We start from the raw sequence: 22,830 nt of genomic DNA, 5'->3' as shown, positions 1-22,830 counted from the left end.
GCGGCTTGGGCTCAGCCCCGAGCAGAGGGGCGCAGTGTGGACGGACCCCGCGAGGGAGGAGGGGAGCTGGGCGGGAGCAATGGGCTGCGGTGGGGCGCGACTGGCGGGCGGGAAGCCGAGCGTCAGGGCGGCGGCCCCTCCCCAGCCGGGGGGCCAGAGTCCTCCCTTCCCCCGCCGCCCCGCGCGGCGCTCCGGCTCCTCCCCGCCAGGCGGGGCCGGGCAGCGCAGGGAGATGATGTCAGCTCCGAGCCGGGCCGGGAGCGATGGTGCCGGGGCGGTGAGGGAAGAAGCCGGTAGCCGAGCAGTCAGGGGACGCGGCAGGCGGGCGAGCCCGCAGCGAGACGAAGCCGGCCCCGGTCTCAGCCGTGGCCCTGGCGGGCGGTGGGGACTCGACCCCGGGCGGCAGCGGCATGTCGGGCCAGAGCGCGGTGAGCGACCCCCAGCACGCCGCGCGCCTGCTGCGGGCCCTCAGCTCCTTCCGCGAGGAGAGCCGCTTCTGCGACGCGCACCTGGTGCTGGAGGGCGAGGAGATCCCGGTGCAGAAGAACATCCTGGCGGCCGCCAGCCCCTACATCAGGTGAGCGGGCTCCAGGGCCGGGCCGGGCCGGGGTGTTGACAGGCCCGGGAGCGGGGTCCTGGGGCACAGGCCGGAGCCCCGGGACGGTGCCTTAGGGGCCGGAGGGGCGCGGGGCCCTGGTGAGGGAAAGGGGCCGCCGGCGCTGAGGCGGCTGCACAACGGCGACGCTCGCGCCCTGACTCCGCGCCAAGACTCTCAGCTCCCTAAGAGGCACCTGCCCGCGGGCCCCATCGGCGGAGGAAGGGGAGCCGCGAGCTAGCCCGCTGCTCGGCCACAGGGGCCATGCAACGCGCAGGTTCTTCTCCCTGGAAAGCAAGTTCAGCCCAGGGCGCCGGCCTTGCAGTACTGGGCACTTGCTGTGTGCGCGATGGCTCTGCCAATTCCCCGCCCAGCGCATCTGTTCCTAGGAAGCCGCCAGTAAATTGATGCAGGAAGCCTGGTTTTTGTTTTGTTTACCAACATTATTTATTTAAGTGCCTATCAACTTGTTTCCATTACAACCTGGCAAACGCGATCTCAGCTGGGGAGAGAAATGTTTATTTTTGAAAATTAAGGGGAGAAACCTCATCCATTTAGCTTTTTTCCAAAGAGAAAATAATTACAAGGTAGGGTTTTGTGTGTGTGTACTTGTGGTCACATAACTTAAAAACAAAAGCTGTTTTGTTTTTAAGGAAGAAATCTAATTGCCCGTTCATTTTGGAGACAAGTTGTAAACAGCTGAGGTGGAAGTTTCACCATCTGCTGTATAGATATGCTGTCAATGAAATCGAAGGCTTTTAATACTTTCCTGAGTGTGTACTTCTACCCTTCCAAAGAAAGAGCTGCTACAGTCTAGTGATTAAAACACACAAAAATATGCTTTTGTAAAAGGAAAGTTTAACTGGATCAAGTCTGCAATTCAAGCTGATTAAAATTAACTGAGCATTTGTAGAATGGTCTGAAATGCCTTTGGAGGAAAAATGATATTCTGTTGCATTAACTCATGCCTTTATTATGAGGTTATTTGTTTGTTAAACAGAAAATGTCCCAAACTGTTACACTCTGGGCTGGTCCACACTAGGGGGGGGAAATCGATCTTAGATATGCAACTTCAGCTACGTGAATAACGTAGCTGAAGTCGAATATCTAAGATCGGATTACTCACCCGTCCACACCGCGCGGGATCGATGTTCACGGCTCTCCGTGTCGATTCCGGAACTCCGTTGGGGTTGATGGAGTTCCGGAATCGATATAAGCGCGCTCGGGGATCGATATATCGTGTCTAGATTAGACGCGATATATCGATCCCCAAGCAATCGATTTTAACCCGCAGATACGGCGGGTAGTCTGGACGTGGCCTCTGAGTACATTTCCCAGACCTGAATAAGACCTCTTTGTAAGCTGGAGATCTTGTCTCTCATGCCAACAGAAATTGGTCCAATAAAAGATAGTACTTCACCCATGTTGTCTCTTTCCAACTACTTAGGCAATAATAAGAGCGTGATTTAAACCAACAAGCTAAAATTTCACCTTTATAAAAGCTGGGTTTATTGTCTATTAGATGCCCTAAACAAAGTCAGCACTCTAGGATTTGTTATTTGCTTTTTGTAAATTCATGTGACAGTTTGGCTCTTCCAGAGTTTGCAAACTAGTCATTATCCTACTTCACTGTTGGTTTAAAGATTTAAAAAGAAAAAAAAAAGCTTGAGTTAGCATTAAATGTATTGCCTGCGTCACAGATGATGTCCGCTGTTTTATTTCTGGCAATATGTAAGCTTCCAGCAAACACTTATTGATTCTGAAATACACCTATTTTAACTTAAACACAATATGAATGGGCTGCTTCTTTCTTTGTACAAAATTTTGCAGTTCTCTTACTCTAACAATGTAATGGAATGTTCTTTGGATCTCACCAGATATACTACAGCCTAGTCTGCACTGGGAAAACTGGCCGTTACTGGCAATGGGTGTCAGCAACAGGTACAACCAAAACTGTGGTGAACACAGTTTAACTGCAAGTGTAGGACAGGACAGACAATAGTCAACACAATCCTGGTTTCTGAATTGACGCTAAACAATTTATTCTGGACTGTGCTCACAATTAATCCATAATTACACTGGGTTCAGGTGCAGCCATTGCTAGCAGTTGGAAACTTTCCTATTGTAGTCAGAGCTTAAGAATCCAATGATGTGACAATTTTGCCTTTGATGGCAGGATATTTACAGTACATGGCAGTGTGTGACTGAGAGTACATGAACTAAAATGATTTCCATAGATTATTTTTTAAACATTTTCAAGGATTGTTCCACTGTAAGCAGGTGGCAAATGTTCAATTCTCTCCTTGTACCTGAAGAGGCAGTATACAGCCGAGTATTATTAAAGTAAATCCCAAATGATGGCAGGCCTCTTAATACTAGGGTACTCGCTCAGATCCGCTCAAATTATATTTGCCTGTAAAAGATGCTATGAGCATCTGCATAGATTGGGCTAGATGTAGATGACGTGTGCAATTGTACTTCCCAGAAAGTACTCATGTGATAGATTACTGTTCAAGCAACCATCAGGCAATACTACTCAGTTCTAGACTTCAGTTTAATTTAGTCCAAGTTTACAAACCATTTGAAGTTCTTGCACATAAATGAACCCACACTCACTGAAGATGAGCATCTTGGAACAATGCTGTGCATCATATATTGTACATGTCAGAACTTTACTAAGTGCCTACAGGAGACTACGTGCATCAGCCCTGTCAGAATTAAGGACATGTCTTTGCTGCCCCACAGTTTGGACTACAGAGATGTGAATAGCAGTGTGCACCAATGTGCTATATATTAGCATAGTCCTCTTCAAACAGGATATGTTAATGTTAACTAGGAACCTTTTAATGTGTGCCTGCTGCATCCACATGGGGGAGTTACAGTGCAGCACTTTGGTGCTGACTGCTATCTACACTCCTGTAGACCAAATTGTGGGGCAGTGTAGACATGCCTTAAAATGCGTTCTAGAAATTGTTTCCCCTCAGTATTACTGTATTTATGACAACTCTTCACAGGCTTCAGATAGTACTGTATTTTTCAAATATTGTATTATATCTTCAACATGCTTAGCAATTCAAACTAAAAAAAAATGTACAAAATGAAACCACCAACCAACTTTGTAACTTTTAAATTTGACTTCATGATTATTTCTGTAGTACTTTTACTTCTGCATAATAGTTGAGAGACCAAAAAAGAACTACTCCCTACCCATTCAACTTAAATGCTAAAGCCCTGATCTCTGCAAGAGCACAAAGATTTGCTGTGTGGATTGGCTTTTAGGATTGGGGCCTAAAGTTAGGTGTGACACACACAGTGGGATAAGAAGAGAGAGGGTATAGAAAACAGGTGACAGTGACAGAAAATGAGATGTATAAATAACAAACATTTTATCCATTTTTTTAACTGTCAACATTAAGGACGAGAGGTCAGTGATAGGCTAATCAAAGAAATGAGTTTGAAATAAGTGTGAGTAATATGGGTAGGATTTGGCCCAATATTTTAAATGCCTTGCTGCCAACTGAATATTTCTTAGAATTACTAATTTTTGTTAGTTCCCAGTAGGATTTGAAGTTAATGGCTTACTGAGGTTATTAGGTTGCCGAGAGGGGTTTAGAGAGGTCATATTCTTGCAAGGCTGCTTTAACCAGGGTGACAGTGTATGTATTTACATTAAGTAGGCTACTTTTGCAATTGAAAAGCCTATACTTCTTTTTAACTGAAATATTAGAGTTATTGATACCTTAAGATCAATTTGAGATGCTCTCTGTGGAAGAAAAAATTTAATATCATGCATTTTAAGAGCACATGAATTGCACCCATGGATATGTGCTAGAAGAGTTACGGTTACTTAAGCACAAATCCCACCTTCACAAGAAATTTGCTAATTAAAAGTAACTTTCATTGACATATCTTAACACTCCAATATCATGTTTCTCTCAGCTTTCTCATCTCTTCAGTGAATTCCCTTGGGCTTTCAACGTATAACCAACCATAATACGGATATCAGGTTCCTCCAAACCAAACTCGGAGACAGAAACTGTAATTTTGCCCCTTCCCCCTGTCCACTTTTTACCCATGCTGCTCATCTCCCTATTTTCCCCCCTTCTTCCTGCCTCCTATACTCTTCTCCTTTTCTTATCCCAGCTGTCTAGCCTGACTCCCTGACTTCTCAGGGTCTTTAGTTGAGCAAAACTGGTAAGGTAGGGAACTGGCATTGGAGAACAGAAGTGTCTAGCAGAACTTGACAGTTCAGTAGTTTTTCCTTTCAGATGAAATAGGTCATGGCAACTAAGGGAATTATCTCTTCGCATCTAAAGGTAAAATTTAGGAAGTGGCCTGTGACTGAGATGTTATGGGACTGTGTGTACGTATGAAATGTAGAATGTCTAAAAGCAAGGCAAAAAACAGCTTAAAAATAATGTGAGGTCATCTTTATGCATCATAAAGGAGTGGTAAAGTTAACGCGATTTTATTACTTTGCTCTGTAGCTCATCTTTAGCTTTTATCTAGGTGCTGTGAACACTTGTCCCATTTATTGTTGTGCAAACCATATTAATTTGTAAATGGTACTGCATTTCTGAGAGCTGCTTGATGTTCGCTAAATTTGGTGTCACTGCAGGATGTTCTGGAGCTTGAAGTCATCCAACTTAAGCCTAGACTACGGATTCTAAATGAGGCCTTGTTTGTCTGTCTTGAGAACTCAGTACCAGACACCATCTCCTAGGCCTCAACACAATATAGGTTCACTTCACTTCCATATATAGGTCCCAGTTTAAGGTTTAGAATTAATTAAACTATTCTAGGACCTTACCTTAGCCAGGAAGAAGTTGGTGGTTACTCTTGGGAAATCAGATTTGTACTTATCCAGTATGTGAGGTGATACTTTAAATGTAACCAAATTGGGAGGAAGTGGAGATAATCGTTAGAGCACAGGAGTGAGACAGGAGTTTTGATTTCTATTTCTTGCTGTGTCACATGCACTGAAATCTTGGGCAAGTCACTGGTGGTCAGATTTTCCAAAGCTGTGTGCTATCTGCCCAAATCAGCATGTAAATACTTAGGTTAGAGTGTGTAAGAGAGAGAGGCTTGGCTCATGCCCAGCCACCCCCTCAGAAAATCCCACATACGTGTATGTATGCTGATGCACTGGCATGGCTACAAAGAGAGGTATATGACCTGTTTTTAGATTTGCGTGGGGATTGCTTAGACTGATAGTTGTGACTCTGGCACATGTATGTCAGGAGGCACAGATGAGTTGGTTTCCCTCTGACAAACCGGTTACCCACTGCAGTTAAAAATGGCAGCTGCTGAAGGAAAGGAAAGGAAAGAAGGGTCTGGCAAATATGCAGCAATTCTGAAACTGCACAGGCTTACCATACAGAAGGTTAATATATGCTAGTTCCTATCTGCCTTTGCTTCCTTGCGGACACCCATATTGCATTAGCTGGGATGCAAGTAAAAGAAATCTGCTTAATCCATAAATGTTTGTTGGCTGAAGTGGCAATAAGGTCTTTACTGCTGAGTTGTCCTTTTTATACGGGCAAAAGTTCTAGTGTAATAATAATAATACCTACCCCTTTCATAGGGTTTTTCATCATTAATTCTCAAAGTGGTGTACCAAATGAATCAGTATCATTATCTCCATTTTACATATGGGGGAAACTGAAGCACGGGGAGGTGAAGTGGCTTTCCCAAGTCACCCAGTAGGCCAAAAATAGAATCCGGGTCTCCTGAGTCCCAATCAATACTCTAACCTAGGGGTGTCAAACTCAGTTTACCTTAGGGCCAGTGCCAGTCCTCAAATCCTTCCAGCAGGCCAGTGTCACTCATGCTGCCCAGAACCTGTCCCCCCGTCCCCAAACTCCGTTCCCCCCCTCCAAAAAAAAATCCACCTCCTATCTGCCTAACGCTCTGGGATGGAGTTTTGGTGGGGGAGGAGGTCTGGGGTAGGGGATTAGGGTGCAGTTTGTGGGAGGGAGTTTGGGTGTAGAAGAGGTGAGAGGTTGAGTTCTGGGAAGGAGTTTGGGAGGGAGTGGGGGTCTGGGGTTCAGGCTCTGGGATGGAGTTTGGGGGTGTTGGGAGGGAGTTTGAAGGCTGTGGGGGTTTGGGGACCAGGTGCAGGCTCTGGGAGGGAGTTTGGGGGCCGGAGGGCATGTGGGGACCAGGCGCAGGCTCTGGGTAGGAGGGGGTGAAGGGGTGCAGGCTCTGGGAGGGAGTTTGGGGGCCGGAGAGGGTATGTGGAGAGAGGGTGGGGGTGCAGGCTCTGGGAGAGGGATGGGGGAGTGGCACTTACCTGGGGCTCCAAGGCAGGAGGGAGCGGCATGCTGCCTCCAGGCACTGTCCCCGCAGCATCTGATTGGCCTCAGGGGCACTCAGGGTGGGGGCAGCGTGCGGAGGCACAATCCTGCCCTGCCCCTAGGCTGCAGGGAGGGGCTGGCAGCCACTGGAGCGAGCAGGCAGATGTTGCTCAGCTCTGCTGCGCTGTCAGGGCCCCTGAGCTGGGAGCGTCTGGAGGCAGCAGGTGAGGCCAAGGGAGAGACCTGGCCTCAAAACTGCTGGAGCCCCACAGGCCACATTGTGGAGGCTCTCTGGCTGCAGATGTCCCGCAGGCCGAGAGTTTGAGACCCCTGCTCTGACCACTAGCATTCCCTGCCTCCCATCAGTGAGCTGGTATAAATTATACCAGCAAGAGCATTCTTTTACCGGAATAAGCTGTATCTGTATTAAGATTCTTGGCTGGTAGCTTTACCATAATTTTCAATGTACATACTTAAATCTTTGAAAAAAACTGTCTTACATGTGCAGAACAACAAGGGCCTGCAAAGGCCTACACACGGTGCTCTGTGCTTGCATGAGACTCATTGAAAACGTAACTCTTACCCCCCCTCGGGGCCTCATTTTCTCCATCTGTATAATTGCGATAATAATGCTTTTCTACTTTACAATGCTTTCGGGGCTGTTTAAATTAATATTTTCACTTATATTGTATCTTTCCTCACAGGATCTTAAAGCACTTTACAAAGTTATTTCTGTCCTTGAGTGGTGTGAACTCTTTTGCCTTTTTTTTTTTTTTTGAAGTGACATTCAGTAGGTAACATGCAAAGATTATCTGTCCTAACCTGGGTAATAGCATATTAAAGAGAACACTATTTGCACTGGGCTGAACTCTTGGGTACATCTTCATTGCAGTTAATTCAGGCTGTTATTGAGTGTTGTCCCTTGGCCCCCACTTGTCCACACACACAATCCTCTCACCTGAGTTTAGTGATGCTTTAAATTCTGGGCTAGCTAGTCTGACTGGGGATGTAGGTTAGTGCCCAGGTGCCACTTTCACTCAGGTTAGTAACTGGCCCACTTTGCACTGAGGACAAAGAATAAATCACTTGAGTGTGGATAGTCCTCCAGTGCCTTCCCACAATTGCTCCCATGTACTCAGAAGGACAGACAAGTTCTTCCACAATTCACTGAGGAAATTATACAGCAGCTCAGCTTACTGCATGCAGCACATGGGATATGACCCAGAAACCTAGCAACACACATGTGATTGCAGCACTGAGGATGCAGTAACTTGATTTGGGATGTGCATTATGGCTATTCACAACTGATCTAGGCTGACCTGGGTGCCAAGCACCTGAGTTGACTGCAGTGAAGACATAGCCTAGGAGACTAAAAATGATCCTCTCTTAGGATCAAATCAGTTCGTTTCTTTTATGGTAGACCTTGCTGTGTTTATGCCTGTGAGGATTATTGTCAATGAAGAACATTTTTCTGAAGTCATATTTTATAGATAAAATACGCTTTATTATACAGTCAGTGTTTTGAAGTGTTAAGTACTGTATTTGAAATGAAATTTAGATTTTCAGCTACATGGACGTGTTTCTGTCCTTCGTTTTCAAATTGTTGCTGTGCTTAGCTGCAGCAGACATATGCACATGGTGCTATTACTAAATAATCTCCTAATTTAGTAATGTACCTATTACCACATCTTACTTTTTCTCTAGTAATCTGATTTGATTTGTCTCCAGTACAATAATCTGGTATATGTAAAAATAAGCACACAGTATTTTTCAATGTATTTAAAATTAACTCTAACCCCGGAGTCATGGAAATAGCTTTCAGGCAAACAAATACTGTAGTTTATTTATATATTTTTGGTCATGTGCAAACTTTTCCATTCAAAACTTGACCAACTCATCTCATGGAGGCTCTTAAATAAAACAAGGCTTGAAACTAACAAGATGTTTGCTGCCTTCGCAGTTCACTCTGCCTGTGTTGTACTCTTTCCCTTATCTTGTGTCAGTCTTGTCTATTTAGACTGTAAGCTCTGAGGAGCAGGGACTGATTACTATTCTGTTTGTGCAGTGCCTACTACAATGGGGCTGTATTAATTGGCCCATAGGCACTACTGTAATATACATTATTAACAATAAACAACCGTAGGATGTTAACCCCTCTCTGTCAACGTTTAATTGGACTGGATTTGAATTGGAGGCCTACTGTGAAAGGCTTTGTGTCACATTATTAATTCCATGTTTCCTTTTGATTTGCAGCTTTTTGATTTGTTGTTGTGGAGTCTGTGAGAAGACAGATGTATACAGTGAATAAGACATTTTAGTCATTTAGTTCTAAGCATTGCTTAACACTGGACTTAATAATCAAGTGCTCTTCAAAATCAGTCTTAGAATTTATGTAAGATTTTAATTAGGAAAATAATATAGCAGCCACAGTATCATTTGTCTTACAGCATTTATTGGCTAATAGAAGTGTTTTCTTTTTTCCTCATGAGTGCTGGAATCTTCTCTGCTTTTATTTGTTTAAATTTCCATTTGTTCAGTTTCTCTCTGCAGTTACAAAATTTCTATAGATGTTTCATAAACATTTCTGTTTGAAAACAGTCTCCTTAACTCTAGGGTTCTCAAACTAGGGATAGGGACCCCTCAGGGGATTGCGAGGTTATTACATGGAGGTTCGTGAGCTGTCAGCCTCCACCCCAAACCCTGCTTTGCCTCCAGCATTTATAATGGTGTTAAATTAAAAATGTTTTTATATATTTATAGGGAGGTTGCACTCAGAAGCCTGCTATGTGAAAGGGGTCGCCAGTACAAAAGTTTGAGAACCACTGCCTTAACTGAATGAGACTGTGACATTAACAAGGAAGTAATTTAATGCAAAATGCTGCTGTAGTTAAAGTTGCGGAAGCACTCTTGATACAAGGCCCTGTTTTTTCCGACATGTACTGATAAAACTAACTTTAGGGATTGAAATTTCCTATGCTTACCCTCAGTCCAAAGTTGAACTCCCACCCTTCCTTTCAGCTCATCTACTTTTTAATTACATACACACAAACCGTGATGTAACACATGCTTCAGTGTGCAGGGTTTGAAGCCATGCTGTAGTCCAGGGATGGGAAGCTAGTTTTCACCTTAGCTTCAGCCTTCTCTACCAATCTCCCTGAAATGGCACATACTGCATCTTAGGGTAGAATTTTTCTAGGAAGTTAGGAATAAATCACAAAAGTTGTTTTAAAAGTAATTGAGAGAAATCCTGGCCCCACTGAAGTCAGTGAAAAAATTCCTATTGACTTAAGTGGAGTTAAATTTTCAAGCATGGTGTTTAAGAAGTATCTGAGTTGTTGACTTTCTGAAAAACTTTTTAACTTTCGTTTGGTTTACCATATCCCAAAATATCATATCCCATAGCTTGGCCTAGAAACTCAGTGTATCTGGCCATCCTGAGAAGTGCCTTTTAAGAGTGTGTTTGTTTGGATGGGAGTATGGTGGAGCATAATGATATATAAAATGAGGTTGTAATGGAGTATACAGTGCTCATGCTAAAGTTGATAAGAAAGATGTTAATTAGGGGCTTCTTAAAGCAGGACTATACAAAGAAGGCCTCATTGGCTGAAATTTAGGTACCTAAAGGCCTTTAAGTGTCTAGGCTATTGGACATCAGCTGTGCAGGGTTTTAAGAATCTAAATTTTGGACTGAAGTGCCTAAATCCCTTTGTGGCTCTAACCCATTTTGATTTTACACAAAAAGTTGTAATTCTAAAGAGACAGAGGTTGCTACAATATGAGTGTCTACTAATCAGTCATCTTTCATACTAAACACAATAAATTCCAAAAATATATATTTACTGCTCGAGTCCTTAAGAATGTAGAGCCATGGAACTGATGAAGATCTGTGCAATACCCTAGATGCAGAGTTGGTTGAACTGATAAACTTGATTTTGTTTTCAATGTCCTGTTCTACACATACAAAGAGACTATTTTCTTTATTTGGACAAGATAATTCAAATTTGAGAAACCAATTGAGAGTCAAATAGAACTCTCTTCTAGCTCCCTTCTCAGTTCAGACCAACTGTTTCCTCCACTGTACGTTCTCCTTGATCTCAAACTTTCTTTCTACCACACTTCTATTTGTGTAAATCAGCCTGTTGCTACCCAGAAAATGTCATCCAGGATCAGACCACCAGCTTATAGTGTCTGGTATCCTGTCTTCGGAAGTACCAGATGCCGTAGAGGAAAATGAAAGAAACCCTGTTGTGTACAGTTATGGAATAATAAAAGGGAAATCTGTTCCTAATCCCAAATAGTTAATGATAGGTTTAAATCCTGACGCATGTGGGGTTTATACCTTTTACGATTTTCTCCTATCTAGTGTGACTGTAGCTATCTTTGCAAAAATATACTCCTTTTTTGAATCCTTCTATGTCTTGACCTCAGTGGGTATGCCTATACAACAGAAAAACCCGGTGCCAGCTGACTCTGGCTGTGTGGCTGTTTCACTGCTGTATAGACTTCCGGGCTTGGCCTGGAGCCCAAGTCAGCTGGCATGGGTTTTTCTTTGCTGCGCAGACATACCCAATATCTTGTGCCAGTGAGTTTGCACTCTGCAATGCTGGCTGTATACATCATTGCCTTTGCTGAAATCCTCATCTGAGCTCCGTTTCTCCTTGACTGTCTCATCTTCCTTCTTCATAGCCTCCCAAGATCTCAGTTGTCCAGCTGACTGCCTTCTCACATCTACAAAGGAGTGACATGATTGTACTACTGTCTTCACACTGTTTTTTTAAATAATTGATTTTCATTTACACTGCTTCGTCCTACAATTGCTATAAAGGTTGGCTAAACTGTGCTGCTTTCTTCTTTCAGGTGCCATAGTGATGGGATAGGAATGTATAAAGACCTGAAAAAAAAAGTTCTCTTTGGTAACTCATTAAGGATAATGTTTTCCAATGATGATGATCTCATCAAGTCACAAGTTCTAAATTGTTAGCAGGGAGTTGGGGCGAGGGATAGCTCAGTGGTTTGTGCATTGGCCTGCTAAATCCAGAGTTATGAGTTCAATCCTTGAGGGGGCTATTTAGGGATCTGGGGCAAAAATCTGTCTGGGGATTGGTCCTGCTTTGAGCAGAGGGTTGAACTATGAGGTCCCTTCCAACCCTGATGTTCTATGATTTTTAATATTCTTTTTTATAATGTGTAGATTTAGCAACCCTAATCTGTAGTTGGTCTTGTTCCTTTCTAGTAGCTGTTGGTAAGATGTTTGAGAGCAGAGTTAACAAACTGGCAGACAGTGTGTATTCCTTAGCAAGGCAAAGGCCCAGCTCTTGATTAAGAGCCAAACTCCAGGAATGTCGTCCTTTGAACAGAAGTGGAGATGACAAAGTAGGCAAGTTATAGTTTCAAAATGATGCCTAATGTATATGGAAATGTTTCAGTAGGAATCTGCAAGCTATTTTCAATTTCAGGTTGTTCTGAAGTGGAAGTTAGGAAACATGAGCTATATATAAACCAAATTTAGGTAGCACCTGCAGGAGAATGTGGCTTGAAGCTTTATAATCGAGATGCTAAGTTAAAGTTAACCAGAGAGATATAATGACGACTAGTATTTTTTATACTAGCTAAGCTGTTACCTGTTGAATAATATTGTATGGGTTTTTGTATTTTTTTTTTAAAGATTACTTTAGAATAGTTCAGGTCACTTTACAAATGCGTTGTCACAAAAAGGTTAAGGATTTTTAAAATGTGCTTCTAATATAAGAGGATGTGCCTTAAGCCTTGTCTATGCTGCAGAATGTACCCAGACCTTAACTGGTTCTGATCACAGTTCAAACCAAGACAGGCTGTGATCAACACTTTCAGTTACACTTTTTGTGACTAATGAGCATGTTTGTGGTTTTTTGTAGGGTGGACAAGGTTTTCTAGTTGGGTTTAGTTATATTTCTCCCATTAGTGGCCAGCAACCTGTACAGCTAAATGGTACAAACCATAAACTTAAGACTAGGAAAGTTGCAATTTGTACCAAGATGAACTCAACTGTTGCAAATTGTAGCTTCTTTGTCTATGCTTGGGTTTTGCATTGGAATAGGTACAGTAGTTTCAGTTCACTGATAAAGGTGCATAAAAAGAAGTGATTTTCTTGGGGAAAAAAATGAAAATTAATTTGTTTACATTGGATATTTTTTATTTTATTTAAATTATAATCTTTCTTTTTAAAAATGTTTTTAAGATCGGAATTACAAAATATGTTAAGGCTTTAATTTATTATCTCTTAAAACATTTAAATAAATATGCTGAATCCCCATAAACCTTTAGCAAAAACTTTAGTTAAAGGCTACTTCTCGATTATATAAAGAAAAATCAGGGGAAAACATCTCACTTTAGAGATCAAGCTTTATAAATATGTCACAATAGGTCATGTACTGTATTAAGGGCTTGATCCTGTGGGGACTTATGGGCTGTCCTACTGGGTGCAAGAGACTGGAAAACTCATCACAGGCATTGGGAGCCAGCCTCTGACTCCAAGATACACTATCATTGGGATCATCCATTGAGCTCACCCCAGTCGTCTCATGTGCCTATTTTATAGTCTCTCTCTCCCTAAGCTTTGCTTAGCTCATTTCTCAAGTTATGAATATTTATGATTCCACCCATCATTCACCATTTTCTAACATACTAAAAATGTACAGCTAATAAGAATTTGAAAATAATAAGATATATAATGGCTTAAATAAATGTATATAGTTATAGCATACCCTCCTAGGTAGCAAAAAAGATGTACTAAATCTAATATAAATGCACTGCTTAGTTGTAAGTCAACATGTTTTAGTAGTTATATCAACCAATGAGAGTGCGTCTTTTTTTTTTTTAGAAAATAACTGAAGAACTAATGGAAAAGTTAACTAAAATGATTATTTAAATCAAGGCTTTCCACATGGGGGTTTAAATCAATCCACCTTGCCACTGATGGCTAAAACCCAACTATAGACAAGGCCTCAGACTTGACTGGAGATTGAGGGCCAGATTCTACTCCACACTGGCTCTAAATCCTAAATCCATTGACTGCAGTAGAATAATATCAGATTTATAGTGGGGCAAATGAAATCATGATCCAGCACAATGCCTTTAAAACACAGTAAAATGAAGAAAAAAATTCCGCTGACATATAGAAGTGGGGCCCTAACTTGGAAATGCTGATGGTGCTAGAAAAACATGCTGAATGCTATGTCTCTGTGGCTGCTGTTTGAAGGAATTGTCTTGTTCCTCCTACAATATGCAAAAACTTAATTATCTAATTTTTAGCCCATCTTCTTTTTTCTGTACTCTGAAAAGCTTTAAACTAAATGCAATCCTTCTCCTTACAAAACAAAAACAAAACAATTCTCCTTCCCCTCCCTTTTTTTTTAATTTTATTTTTTACACTGCGCTGTTGTCTGGATCATTTTGCCTTGGGATCTGACATTGCTCATTCTTTTGAGAACACCTAAAAACTAAGTACGTAGGCAAAATATTTGGAAAGCTGGCACTCTCTACAGGGTGTGGTGAAGACAGATAGCTTCCATGTGTGCTGCCAAAGGGCCGGGGTGTGACCTGAAAAATAAATCCTACTTATTTCATTGTAACATGTATTTTGGAGGAGGGGGTGGGTGGCATTAAACTGCTTCATCATGTTTCTATGTCTGACCTGTTTTATAATATGATCTAAAAAGTTTTGCATGCACAAAATTCAAGCTTGATGAGAGGAAAGTGTTATAGCTATAAATCCAGACACGTTACCAAATGTCTAGCTTTTTAATGGTAAAATTAAACAAGGCTTAATGAGTGTTAATGTGGGGAGGTGGCACCGTGATGGCTCATAAACGCTGTGTGGGACCTGAATTGGGAGGATACCAACTTAGCCTTCATTGTGTCTTGGCGTGAGCAGGGCTGGCTCCAGGCACCAGCTCAGCAAGCAGGTGCTTGGTGCGGCCAAGGGGAAGGGGGCTCTTTGGTGGTGGTCCGTCTTGGATGGAAGGACCTGCTGCCAAAGTGCCGCCGAAGAAGAAAACAACACGGTGGAGCTGCCACCAATCGCAATTGCGCCCCCACCCCCCACCCCACCCCCGCCACTTGAGGTGACAAAAACCCTGGAGCCTGCCCTGGGCGTGACTAGGTTTGTACCTATATCTGCAGAGGAGGTTTCAATGCTTATTATTGATGGGGAGTCTGGAGTATTGCCTTGGCATGTTCAAATCCCTCTAACTAGTATTGGGTAGAGCTCACTTTCTAATTTGGGATTGAGTCACTACCACAAACATGTGTTAGCCCAGGGTCGGCAACCTCTGGCACGCTGCTCGCCAGGGTAAGGACCCTGGCGGGCTGGGCCAGTTTGTTTACCTGCCGCGTCAGCAGGTTCGGTGGACCGCAGCTCCCACTGGCCGCGGTTTGCCGTCCCAGGCCACTGGGGGTGGCAGGAAGCTGTGGCCAGCACATCCTTCACCCGCACCACTTCCCGCCACCCCCATTGGCCTGGGACGGTGAACCGCGGCCAGTGGGCGCCATGGTCTGCCGAACCTGCCGACCTGTTGCAAATTAAATGGTTTAAGAAAATAGTTTAAAAAATCCTCGTAACGTTTCTCCCTTATTTTTCTTCTACTCTTCCTCTTCAGTCAGCGGGCCTCTTCTCCCCAGGATAACAGCAATATACTTTTGCATACATGGTTTTCAAAGGTGAATTTGGATCAAGAGGCTGTACTTACTCCCAGGGCATACAATGTAATAACAAATAGGACAGCTGTTCTGGTGGGGAAAAAACTTGTTGGCCTGGAAGGGGAGGGCAGAGTTGAGAAGTGGACAAACAAAAACTCCACTTCACCCCTTCTTCCCTACCCTCATTCCTTTTGTATTGGTTGATACAATGTTTTCTTTGCTGTTTTGATATGATGGAGTGTTGTTTTTTGCGGGGTGGGGAGGGTTGTCTTGCATGTAAATCTTAGTTTTCTATTTCCTTTAGCTGAAATAAGAAAAGCTGACGCAGCCTTCTCTGTTGATGCCAAACAGCTCCAAAGTTCTGAGTATTGTATAGGAGCCAATCAGAGAAAAGATCTTTGCCTAGTCCCAAATTAGAGAATGAAACAACCCAAACTAATTATGTAAATCTCTGCATGCTGGTTTGCTGCTAATAACTGTCAGCCTCCCCAATCACTTAGATATGTGTGACTATGCAGCAAGTATGCAACTCAGACACTCAGAATAAATCAGTGTCCTGGGAATTGTAATTATCTGCTATTCCACCAGCCGTGTATAGTTACTTGCTGAAACATCTCTATTTAAACAATTTCAAAATCTTACTTTTAAAATTAAATTATAGAAATTCACAGTTATGCACAGCCCACCCTCCATACCTGTACCTACTTTTTTTCCCGAAAAACTGAAAACACACTGAAAACAAATAGAAATTTCAAGACCTCTTTATCTCTCTATCACATAGCTTACTTTTAATCTTAATTTATTAACATTTTTGTGCTCACTGATAAAGTGAACCTGTCTAATTTATAAATAATGTGGTCTTATTGTTTCCAGTTGTCCTCAGGATAGCGTATGGGGATAGAGTAAATTTTGAAAGGGGTATATTCAGTGTGCATTTTCATGGTTCTGAATGAATATATATATAATTTTTTTCCTGGGCTTATTATATTGGCACTTTTTCTCAAAAACATAAACCCCCATCCCCTAAAAGTACAATGTTCTCAAGATTGATTTTTTTTTTCTGTTATTGTTTGGATTTGAGCTGAAGTAAGTGATTTCAGGTTAACCATTTTTATGGCCTGAAATAGGACACTGTTTAGACAGTCGTACATTTGGTTAGATCTGAAACCTCTAAACAGCATTGTCTCATTAATAGGAGGGTTTCTGCAAGAGTATATAGTACAAGTCATAGACAGGTCACAGGCCATGAATTTTTGTTTACAGCCTGTGACCTGTCCATTACTTTTATTAAAAATTCCTGTGACTAAAATGTAGCCATAATCATGATTCCTGATTAATAGGACTAGCCTCTTAAATTATATTAACCTAATTTCCCCAAAATAGCTGGCATAAAGTCTGTTTATTATATACATTACCTCTAGATTCAGATCCCCACACCTGTTGGAATGCTCAGGCATCTGTGTAGGATATCACAAAAATACCTTTCTTCTAACAATATCCTGGTACGTTGCTTTGAGAGCTTCTGCAAGGAAGTACTACCCGTGATATTTTGGTAACCAGATACTGCAGACTCATTAGTTACTGTTTTTCCTCGCAGAACAAAATTGAACTATAATCCTCCAAAGGATGATGGATCTACATATAAGATTGAACTTGAAGGGATATCTGTCGAAATCATGAGAGAAATACTGGATTACATCTTCAGTGGGCAGGTATGGTGCTTAACAGAATTATTGCATCTCTCACTGTCTAATTCAGCAGCACCAGTTAGAGATAAGCCCCCGCTTTTTGTCTTATCCTGTCATCCAAAAAAGGCAGCAATAGTGAACTTTGTGCTTTGAGTCTTTGCTATGAAATGACTTCTATACGCCAGAATGCAGGCTACTGGTATGAACCAAAAATAGATTGTAAGCACTTCAGATGTGCTTCTCTTGCTCTGCTTAATGTCGTGTATCCCAAGAAACAAACTTTAAACAATAAATGTTAAACTTTAAAAAAACAAAACAAAAACAACCAAAAAAACCCCTTACTAGTTTCTTCACTGAGTTAGTTTTAAAGCATGTGTGATTTGGTATTTGTGAAAGGTGTCTGGATTGGTAACTTGGGAGGCTGAAGACCTTCACAGAACATTTTCCAAATGGGCAGTCCGAGATTCCCACCTCATTGCCCTGCTGGTATCCATCAACTCCAGCCATTTAAGGCTGACACAGTTGTTTGTTTGTTTTTTCTCTCCACATCCGTTCAGTCCTCCCTAGTCACTACTAAGACTCTCAGCAAAACACAGATTAAAATCCGCTTTTGGTTTGTCCATCAGGAACCAGACTGACCTTGCCGAATTAATTTCAAACAGGTCTCCAAACAGGCATCAGGTGACATTGGCTCTTAGTTAGCTGAAACCATTTTAAAGAAAATAGTTTAATCATCAAGGCCACAGTAAAGAACAAAAAAGTGCAGTTGGGGCTCTGTCTCTTTTCTGTGTGTGCTGATTTGTCCTACCAGCAAAATATAGTTCATTTTCCCAGATAAGTTGAACAATTCCATTGTTCCTTCAGACAAAACATCCCTTCAGATGCCCTCTACCCAGCTTGCACCCACCTTCACCCCAGTTAAGTTGCCCACCAGCAGTGGTTTTTTCCTTCTGCATGGTAGTTTCGAATCATCTTCTACACCCATGTTACATTCCATTATTCAGCCACTAAGGGCAAGTCTGCACTGAAGTGCTACATTGGCGCAGCTGCAGCGCATCTGATGAAGACATGGTATGCCGACAGGAGTGCACTCTTCTGTTGGCATAATTACTCCACTTCCACAAAGTGTGGACAGCACTTAGGTGGTTGTAACTTATGTCGCTTAGGGTGCTGTCTTTTTCACACCCTAAGCGACGTAAGTTATATCATCGTAAGTGATCCTGTAGACCAGCCCTAAGAATCAGTTATAAAGTTATATCAGATTGTGAATTGTAGTTGTAACTTTTTACAATAAACTCTTGCAGATCAGGCTAAATGAAGACACTATCCAAGATGTTCTGCAGGCAGCTGATCTCCTGCTTCTTACAGATCTTAAAACCCTCTGCTGTGAGTTTTTAGAAGGTTGTATAGCTGCTGAGAACTGTATTGGTATTCGGGACTTTGCACTGCACTATTGTTTGCATCACGTTTATTACCTTGCCTCGGAGTATCTGGAAACTCACTTCCGAGATGTCAGCAGCACAGAGGAGTTCCTGGAACTGAGTCCCCAAAAACTGAAAGAAGTGCTATCCTTGGAAAAGCTGAATGTTGGAAATGAAAGATATGTATTTGAAGCAGTAATTAGATGGATCTCCCACGATTCAGAATTAAGAAAGGTTAGCATGCACTAAATTACATAGTTAGTTTGTTTAGTAAATTGGGCTCACATAAAATTACCTAGTGGGAATACAGTGCAGATAATTTATTTTTCCTGTATTCTTGCATTTCTAGGATTTAGATATTACACTGTATATAAAGATGGAAAGTAGATGGGGGGCTGTTGAGCTGAAGTGTTGCTTGTACTGTAGCTGCATCCTCCCCTTGTTTGCAGATAAAAACACCGAATGAAGTAACACAGTTGTTAGTCTTTATGTGTTTGATGTATGAGCTTATTGTTGGGTGAGGGGAAGTAACCATTGTTTGCCACAAGACATAGAAACTTAAACTGTGATTTCTAAAATAGTTTTATTTATAAATTAAGTTTTTATCCATAAAATATTTTCAGTATTTTCTGTATATTAAAATAAATACATCACATAAGAATTCCCTTGGAGCTATATTCTAAAGTATGGTGGACAGAATTTTGTTTTTTAAACTGTTTTGGAAATTTTGAATTTTTCTGGTTCTCTAGGTTCACCTGAAGGATGTTATGTCAGCAGTGTGGGTTTCAGGATTAGATTCAACTTATTTGCGTGAACAGATGATGAGTGAACCACTGGTACGGGAGATTGTCAAAGAATGTAACAACATTCCACTCACTCCACCACAGCAGGGGGAAGCAATGTTGGCTTCTTTCAAACCCAGAGGTTATTCTGAGTGTATAGTGACTGTTGGTGGTGAAGAAAGAGTGTAAGTATTCAGTACGTTACCGACAGAAATGACTTTTATTATTTAAGCAATTAGTGAGCAGTTGGTAACTTATTGCCTCTCTATAAATCCATGGTATATGCAGATCCTGAATACTGCGTGCAGATGTGGTCACCACATCTTAAAAAAGATATATTGGAATTGGAAAAGATTCAGAAAAGGGCAACAAAAATCATTAGGGATATGGAATGGCTTCCGTATGAGGAGAGATTAATAAGACTGGGACTTTTCAGCTTGGAAAAGAGATGACTAAGGGGGGATATGATAGAGGTCTATAAAATCATGATTGATGTGGAGAAAATAAATAAGAAAGTGTTATTTACTCCTTTTCATAACTCATGAACTAGGGGACACCAAATTAAATTAATAGGCAGCACATTTAAAACAAACAGAAGGAAGTATTATTCACACAATGCACAGTCTGTCGCTGGAACTCCTTGCCATAGGATGTTGTGAAGGCCAAGACTAGAAACAGGGTTCAAAAAAAGAACTAGATAAGTTCATGGAGGCTAGGTCCATCAATGGCTATTAGCCAGAATGGGCAGGGATGGTGTCCCTAGCCTCTGTTTGCCAGAAGCTGGGAATGGGTGACAGGGGATGGAACACTTGATGATAGCCGGTTCTATTCATTCCCTGGCATTGGCCACTGTCGGAAGACAGGATACTGGGCTAGATGGACCTTTGCTGTGACCCAGTATGTCCAGTCTTCTTCTTGATAAAGAAATGAAGTTAATATTAACCCATTTAGTGTTGAATTAATTGGGCACATTTATAAAACTTGTTTTTTAGCATGGTTAGATGTGCCTAGAACACCCTTATGTTTGATCCATTTTAGAATGTCAAATATATTCAGTGAACAAGTTACTTAACTTAAACTTCTGAAAATCCATCTTTTAGTATTAAAATACAAATAAATATGTAGCATTATCATAGCGCTTTACATATTCGAGACACCATACAAACAAAAACTACTCTAATCACATTTAATCATATGTCCATTGATTGACTGAGTGAGGTTTCTGAGAGTCCTTACAATAGCAGTGTAGATCCATAGCAAACTTCTGATTAAAACATCCTCAGCATTGATAGTTAATGAGGTAGAAAGCCAAAGACACAACTTTTGTGGTACCATATGCTGGTGCCAGAAAAATTTTTTGTTCAGACTTTTGTAAACTGAGCAGGTTTCATGCGAAAATCCTGATTAAGAATAAATATGGAACACCAAAAGCAACATTTACTTTACAGTTTTTTTTCCCTCAGATCAGTGTTACATTTTAATAACATATCAAATCTCTGCTTTAGCATCAGGACCTACCTGTGATGCCAAAGTAGATTCTCTGTTTGTTACATTGAGATTTAAGGTGACAATGCCCATTCTCCTTTCCTTTTTCAAGTATTTTGTGGGGTTGGGAGGAGGGAATTGTTCTTTGCTGACCCAGCTCTGACTTTTGCTCAGTATTGATTAAAAACTCAGTAGCACATCCTGTCCAGTTACATTTAAACCTCATTCTACTGGGAGAAGAAATACTGATGTTCTAGGATAGTATAATCTGCTTTTTATATAAAATTCCTCACTAGCTAGGGCCATAGCTAGTTTCCTTGCATCGCATATTCTCCCCACCTCCCTCCTTCTTGCCTGTACATTTACAAACTTAGATTGTAAGCTCTTTTGTGCCGGGACCGTGTCTTTGTGACATTTTCCAGATGCACATGTTTATGAATCTATACTTAAAATACATGATTAATCAAGCAATTTTAGTGACCCCGTGTTGTAAGATATAATGCGTTTCACCTATAACGTGGTAAGATTCTTTTGGCTCCCGAGGACAGCGTTATATCGAGGTAGGGGTGTGTGTGTATATGTTTGTGTATATATATATATACATATATATATTTCCTCCTTTTTCAGGTCACGGAAACCAACAGCTGTGATGCGATGCATGTGCCCTCTTTATGATCCTAATAGGCAACTGTGGATTGAACTTGCCCCTATGAGTATTCCAAGAATCAACCATGGAGTACTCTCAGCAGGTAAATGACAGCATGTTATTTTAACAAAAAGCCAATGGAGTGTAAACTCACCAGGTTGTCAAAAATGGGGTATAGTTTGTAATGTAGTTTGCTTTCTTAGAGCAAGCTACACTAGAGCCTGTTCATTTTCTCCCACCCACCTTCCCCCAGCATGTTGCTTTGTCTTGTGAGGATTCCCTCTGATGTGAAGATCTTGGAATCATAATTTGATATTTTGTTGGAGTCTGCTGAATCTGTCGCTATGGGTATGTTTTACTCAAGTAACCACACTATGACTTCAGTTGTGTTGCACTGAGTACACCAGCGCTGAATTTGTCCTGTAGAGTCTGCACTGATGGGTTAAACCACAGGGAAAAGTACATTCTTTACCCTTTGCCAGTCTGGAGTCCAATAGGCATTTTTATGAACTTGTGATTTCCAAGATGTGGCTCAATGCCCTCTGATGAGAATTGGTGTGACTTCCATTTTAAAATCTTCACATGCACTTTGTTTTACAGAAGGATCTTTGTTTGTACTTGGAGGTCAAGATGAAAATAAGGAAACTCTGAGCTCTGGAGAAAAATATGATCCTGATACAAATTCATGGAGTTCCTTGCCACCAATGAATGAGGCAAGATCACTACTCAACTCTATGGGGTTTATTTTTCCTTTGAAAAGTAGAGGATGGATGGTGTGGTAGTTAGAGCACTAGCTTAGGACTTGGGAGATCTTTGTTCTGCCAGAAACTTCCATTGTGACCTTGGGCAAGTCTCTTGGCCTCTCTGTACCTCAGTTGCCTGTCTGTAAAATGATGATAATGGTAATCCCCTACCTAACAGGAATGTTATGAGGATAAATATATTAAAATATTTGGAGGCACTCAGATGCTATGTTTATGGGCTGGGGGGGGGATCATATAAGTACAGTATCATGGACAGATAGCACTTTTAGAATGCAGTATAGGTCAGACCAATTGATTTTCTAGCTGCTTGCACTTGATCCAATCAAAGCCATGGTGCAGATTTTTGTTTTTCTCATACATTTCCTATATGCCACGCTTGGATTAGTAATAACTGCCGCCACTGGAAAACATTGGTTGTTACTGAAGAACTAGCTATGGAGCTGGGATGCAGAATTCCTTGTGAACTCTGATGTTTGG

The 22,830-nt window shown here is 41.6% G+C and overlaps 1 protein-coding gene across 1 annotated transcript in view; it reads left to right on the top strand.

The window, feature by feature from the left end:
- The first annotated feature begins 315 nt into the window (after positions 1-315).
- The window catches only part of GAN (gigaxonin), a 53,228-nt gene continuing 30,713 nt past the window's right edge, over positions 316-22,830 (top strand). The window contains exons 1-6 of the mRNA XM_050923010.1: positions 316-577; positions 17,165-17,279; positions 18,560-18,910; positions 19,426-19,643; positions 21,571-21,692; positions 22,190-22,302. Of these exons, the coding sequence (XP_050778967.1) occupies positions 411-577; positions 17,165-17,279; positions 18,560-18,910; positions 19,426-19,643; positions 21,571-21,692; positions 22,190-22,302 (1,086 nt within the window). The 5' untranslated portion in view covers positions 316-410. The remainder of the gene's footprint in view (positions 578-17,164; positions 17,280-18,559; positions 18,911-19,425; positions 19,644-21,570; positions 21,693-22,189; positions 22,303-22,830) is intronic.

The sequence above is a fragment of the Gopherus flavomarginatus genome, chromosome 14 (genome assembly GCF_025201925.1).
Source record: "Gopherus flavomarginatus isolate rGopFla2 chromosome 14, rGopFla2.mat.asm, whole genome shotgun sequence".
Classification (NCBI taxonomy): Eukaryota; Metazoa; Chordata; order Testudines; family Testudinidae; genus Gopherus; species Gopherus flavomarginatus.
This window is presented reverse-complemented; position numbering and strand designations above follow the sequence as displayed.